Raw genomic sequence first — 6,000 nt, forward strand, 5'->3', positions numbered from 1 at the left:
ATGGGAGAATGGGAAGGAAAGGAGTGAACTGAACAGTGAAAAACTTTGGGCCATCACCCATTTCTCAGATGGATGTGGCAACATCTCACCCTTTGAGGTAATCTGAATGAAATGTAATTTCCTGTGCAAATGTAAACAGTATAAGGTTATTGAAAGCATATCAACTTCTTTTATTTTGGGCTAAAACACACTCCCTATAACACACTCCCACCTCAAATGTGGTCAGATAAGCATCAAGACCACATTAATACTTTGTTGTGAAGATTGTGAGTCATCATCGAATGTTATAACTCAAATAAACATTGTCCAATCTGCCCCAAACTTCACTCATAGTCATAGTGCCACCTTCTAGTAATGGGAAGTAAGCCTTGTGTGACAATTCATCATTTAATTTACATGAAATTTTCATGGTCTGGTCCTCAGTTGATACAGAGTAACAAAATGCATGTTTGGTGTGTTTTCTAGGGCTACAAAGTGGACATTGGAGGTAATGCAACATGTGCAATGGGTGCAGGAATGAGTCCTAAAACCTGGAAATAAGTTAGCATTTTAGCACTTACAGTTCCTTTGTCCCAAAGTCTGGTTTTTTTTAAATGGCTTTTTGTTTAGATGCCTGAAATAAGGTCTGTGGTTAACACAAGCTTTAGACATTTTCACATTTTGCTCTACAACATTAAATATGTCCAAAAATATCACACTATGATTTTTAAAGCATTTATGTGTCTTAAAAAAGGCAGTTGCTAACAAATGGATAAATGAGACTACAGAAGTTGTCAACATCATAACACTGCACATGAAAACCAAACTACTCACCAGTCCACCATCATAGCCTTGCTGTGTTTATACTCGCAGTTAAATTACTACTAACTAGAGAGGAAAGGCTTTTATAGAGGAGGCAAGCACACTGAATTAAATTACAAGTTGGAGGCTAAGTGGTGGTGACAGTGAAGTCATGTTACCATGCAGGGAACGAGGGTGATGCTAATTTCTGGGCTGGCCTATAAAATTACGTCATCCCTGCACCACTCTATACATCATGTCCACCACCCTGCAATTATATCTTACTTATTCGTGCAGTGCACATGGCCATGCGTTGACCAGCACAACTGATGTACGTGTCATTCCACATGCTGAAGACCAGGTTAAAGGCAGGAAAAGCCCAGAACAAGAAAGGGTTAGAGAAGGCTGCAGTGAAGGCCTGAGAGAGCACTATCAGGGAGGATACATGGTGTTTGGTTGTTTGTGGGTCAAAGACGTAAGGCAGTCACTGACTGCAAAGAACTTTCCACAAAATATTAAATATGATTTTGTTTGACTTCATGTGTATCTGTCCAATTCCTTTTAAATTCCTAAACTTTGAGCACTATGTCTTAAAAAGAGCATATCTCTCACATAGTTTTTTCTATATTGACATAAACCTACACACATTAAAGCTGGAAAATTGCACTTTAATGTAGTATCCATTGTTGTTTTTCAAATGGAATGTGCTGAACCACAGAGCCTGAAAAGCAGGAAACGTATAACTGTCCAAATACAAACTGTACAGTTTGGACTATATGATTTTAACTCCCACAGTTAGGCCGTAACATCCAGGATAAATTCTATCCAAAAACGTATTAACTATAAAATTACATATAATCTAAATACTAGATATGTATTTCTATGCAAATACACAAAAATCAACTTATTATTGCTCTCATTAGCTATTTTATTGTGCTGTGCAAAGTTTGGTGTCACTTAGACATATAGAGGGATAAGTTCAAGAAGCTTTAATCTCTTGAGGTACAAGCTTGTGGGTTTAACAATGACCAAGCAGATGGCATGTACATATGGATGGTACATCTCAGGTTCCTAGTCTGGTAGAAAATTACTGAACTTATTAGCATCAATGGTGGATAAACAAAAACAGTACTCAAGTTCTGCAAAATGTTTCCCATTCAAATGAATGGAGAGAATCCTGTAAAGCTTCAGCCTCTTTGAACTTCAACTTCAACATTTGTGCTAGAAATGAATAATTCCTGCTATTAAGCTGGTATTCAGATTTTTTATAACTTGTACAGTTTTTTCATAATCACAGTTTATATTTTATGCTCATCTCTGACATTTTGACAAATGTTTAGGGTTTGTGTGAGATGGTGCTCAGTAACAGCTGCTGAAAAACAGACTGAACAAACCACAATATTAGTGTGAAACAAATGTTGCTGAGAAAAGGTTCTGTTTTAAGGCTGGATTATTAGCTGTTAGTGTAGTTACAAAGATTAGTGGGTTTTATATGGTGTTTTCTTACTTCTTTAACACAGTCCAGAAGTTCTGGCCCCACTTTTGCTCTCTGTAGACTTTACATTGGGATGACATCATGCAAATAAAAATCTTTTCAGGGGTCTGAGAAAGTTTTTAGAAATACATTAACTCCATGAATTAAAAATTAATAAAAGAAAGAGCCATTAACTATCAAGTTTTGTAGGATTTTTTCTGTTGCAATACTTAAGTTGACAATGGGACAAAATAAGCTACACCTCTTACTAGTGTTGCTCTAAGATGCTATAAATAGCTGATTCGGACAGTGTCAGTTGTGATTCAGGGCTCAGTTCACCTTGAGGATACGTTGATAAAATTTGCTCGTCCATGCACTAGGCGCATCATACAGACGGTGCTCTGACGTCTTAGAGCTCTGGTTAACCAACAGTACCTCTTCCACCCCGGCAGGGGCACTGTTGAAGAGTTGCCTTCCGGGTCAAACCCTCTATTACCCTGATTTGCTCATTCAACAGTCCTTCCGGCTTGACCGCCATCACAGACAGCAGGTAAGATTGTAGTGTTGAAAACTATTTGCTGAATCTCAGGCATAATCTTCGCCATCCTTCTATTTTTTCTAGATATATCGGAATTGCCGCTTTCCAGTGACTTCACTTAACATTTATGTCCAGTATTGTGAAACAGTAACTTACTAAACAAATGAAAATTTGTAGCCGCGTTGGTGACTAACCAGCATCTCTAGTTACGGCCGTTAAACAAATTGCAGCAGCAAAATATCCCATAAACTCTGTGCGAGTTATTCCATGTAACGACAAACCACATTTAATTTTTTAATATTAGACAGTTCATTCTCAGTCAGACCCCCAGTCGCCCCAACGTGACATTCTGTCCAACGTATAGTAGGAGTCGCATTCGGAAACTGTACCATGTCGGCAGCAATCGGTTTTAGATGAACGGTAAATGAATTCGCCCTCTACCTGTCTGGTTTGAATGCTTTCCACCCGCCACAATACCATACCACAGCTTTGGTATTGCGAATAGAGCAACCTGAATGATGTTTGGAAACGTATCTTAGTAGGCAGTGCTACGCAGCATTGTGCCTTAATACCACGACGACTGTAGCTGCAAGTTACCTGTTATGACTCTTTCATTTGCAGGAAGCAATGTAGAGTTCATCATAGTCGAGGTTCTAATGTAATTGCTTCTCGTGACCAGTGTGCCATACCTGAATTGGAAGGGAATGCACAACAACAGCGGCATTTCCTTTGTAGTATTCTTCAGTATCGTGAAGTTACAGTGTAGTTTAAGCAATGCTACCACTGACCGTAGAGTCATCAATACGCCAGGAGGAATATGGAGCTCAAGGGATGCTGTTGGGTGCTGCACCTAACAGTCAGACTGTCTGATAACTTTATAGGGGATGTGGCATCCTCACTTTGCATCTGGCCAAGCAGCTGATTGATTGATGTTTGTGTGTGTGTGTGTGGTCTTTTGCAGACATGGCTATCCGCTACCCTATGGCTGTTGGCCTTAACAAAGGCCATCCAGTCACCAAAAATGTAGCTGCTCCAAAACACAGCCGTCGGCGTGGGGTGAGTATCTGCTGTTGAGTGACTGCAGTGACAGCTAGTTAAGAGCAACCTTGGTGAATCACTTGAAGCTTTTAAGGATTAGACTTGTACTATTTGTGTTTTTCTTTTTACTAGCAAATCCACTATCAAGACCTAAACCTAATAAATAGTGCGTGTGCAATTGGAATACATCATCCTTTGGGAAACTGAAGTTCATTAGTCATCACTTGTGGTATTCTTCATTTCAAATAAGGTCTTGTACTACAACTCTGATGTATGTGAATGCCACACTTGATAGAAGTGATAAGCTTCAGTGCATCTATAGTCGTCTCTCATTTATGTTTTGGGTAGGAACTAGTGGGTTTGCTACTGATGGGGAAGGGAAGTCAAAGTACTGGATTAACACACTGTTGGTTTTTGTCTTTTCTTGAGATTTGTTGATAGAAACAATTCTAATGGTATGGTATAGCAACACTGACTGCTCTTACACAGCACTGAAGATCTAAACCTACCTGACTGCCTGCAGTGTGTTCCTTGTTAGATCAGTTGCAAATATTTCTTTTAAATGTTAACAGTAGCATTTACAGTTTGTGGAGTTTACTTATTTAAAGTTGTAGTTCTCAAGACTGATCTTAAAGTTTTGAAGTTTAGAGCGTTGCAGTGTTAACTGTGTGAGGTGAAAGAACAAATAAGATTGTGGTTTAAACACCAGTCTAGTTCTAATTTTTAAATAAATAAATAATAAACCACAAAGTAATCCAAAAACATCAGTGTATCTATATCACATTGTCATGAGACTAGCATTTTCTGTTGTTATTGACATGCTGTAAATGTGGTACTGAAGATGCTGACGTAAACTAATCAAATATTTTGGATAAAATGGATCATGTTCAAAACCTTTGTAATATTTGTCTTTCCTATGCAGCGTCTGACCAAACACAGCAAGTTTATTCGCGATACTATCCGTGAAGTGTGTGGTTTTGCACCATATGAAAGGCGAGCCATGGAGCTGCTGAAGGTGTCTAAGGACAAGAGAGCTCTCAAATTCATCAAGAAAAGGGTGAGTTTATATTTGTTTTGTCAGAGCAGTTATAAGTAAACATTGGTAGAAACCTGAAATACTGCTTAACAGCTGCTGTAGCTTTGTTTATTAAAGCTATGGGAGAGAAAAATGGCTGTGCACTGCACACAATTTCAGTAAGTAAGCTGTGTACAGAGCCACATGTAGTGTTTAAAATCTATTGTAGTGTGCATGTGTATTTCTGCCTTTGTATTTACAGAGTTGTAGCTGACTGCAGCTTAAGCAGCGTTTTTGAGTATGCTTAATGCTTTAGCCTCATTCTGTCATTTTGTTACCTCTCCTTATGAGGGACATAATGCATTACACTGACACCACAGTTCTATAGAGAGAAAGCTCAGAGTTTACATGGTGCTGAAGGGAATCGTTCTAATGTTGATGTGTTTCCTCCACAGATTGGCACTCACATTCGAGCCAAGAGAAAGAGAGAGGAGCTGAGCAACGTACTGGCTGCCATGAGAAAGGCTGCTGCCAAGAAGGACTAATATGTCACTTAATAAAAGTTTGCTTAACTACGAAATCCAGATTAATGGTCTGTATGTTTTCTGCTTTGCTTTTTCTAATTTGTTAGCAATAATCAGGTCTGGTTGCCACGGTCCATGTCCAGCACATATGTGAATTTCTGACTGCCTCGGCGTTGCTCAGGATCTTGTGCTTCCTTCATGGAAAAATCATAATTAAGCATACTCCCAAATACCAACATGGGCACTGTTGCTATGCAAGTTTCCCTCAGGTTTTATTGCAGGCTGTTTTAGCATGCTGATTGCAATGATGTTTGACATTTCTTATTGGGCTATAATCATTTTTATATCAACATGGTTTCCTCGTGTCGTATTTACATGAGCTATAAGGATGATGTTAAAATGAAGAGAAGCTGAGTCTGCCCTGTGAAATCTTTTACCGACTGAGCATTGATGGTGTTTGGAGGTGCTGTTTTAACTAACACCTAACTGGCTGAGCTAGGAGATAGTCCTCAAAGCACATCTTAGTTTTTTGAGTAATTCACAAAGCTTTTTAATGCTAAAACTAGCTCCTAAATCTGTCAGAAGATCATGGTGGTGCAGGGGATTGGTGAGTCGTCATGCCTGTTCATAA

The 6,000-nt window shown here is 39.0% G+C and overlaps 1 protein-coding gene across 1 annotated transcript; it reads left to right on the forward strand.

Annotated features, from left to right (window-relative positions):
* Window positions 1–2,672: 2,672 nt before the first annotated feature.
* Window positions 2,673–5,429, forward strand: LOC108900683 (60S ribosomal protein L36). Its single transcript, XM_018701855.2, has 4 exons — window positions 2,673–2,804; window positions 3,754–3,848; window positions 4,753–4,887; window positions 5,301–5,429. Exons 2-4 carry the CDS (start codon window positions 3,756–3,758, stop codon window positions 5,388–5,390), a joined length of 318 nt encoding a protein of 105 aa, XP_018557371.1. The 5' UTR covers window positions 2,673–2,804; window positions 3,754–3,755; the 3' UTR covers window positions 5,391–5,429.
* The last annotated feature ends 571 nt before the right edge of the window (window positions 5,430–6,000 follow it).

Source organism: Lates calcarifer, unplaced genomic scaffold (genome assembly GCF_001640805.2).
Source record: "Lates calcarifer isolate ASB-BC8 unplaced genomic scaffold, TLL_Latcal_v3 _unitig_4589_quiver_709, whole genome shotgun sequence".
NCBI lineage: Eukaryota > Metazoa > Chordata > Actinopteri > Centropomidae > Lates > Lates calcarifer.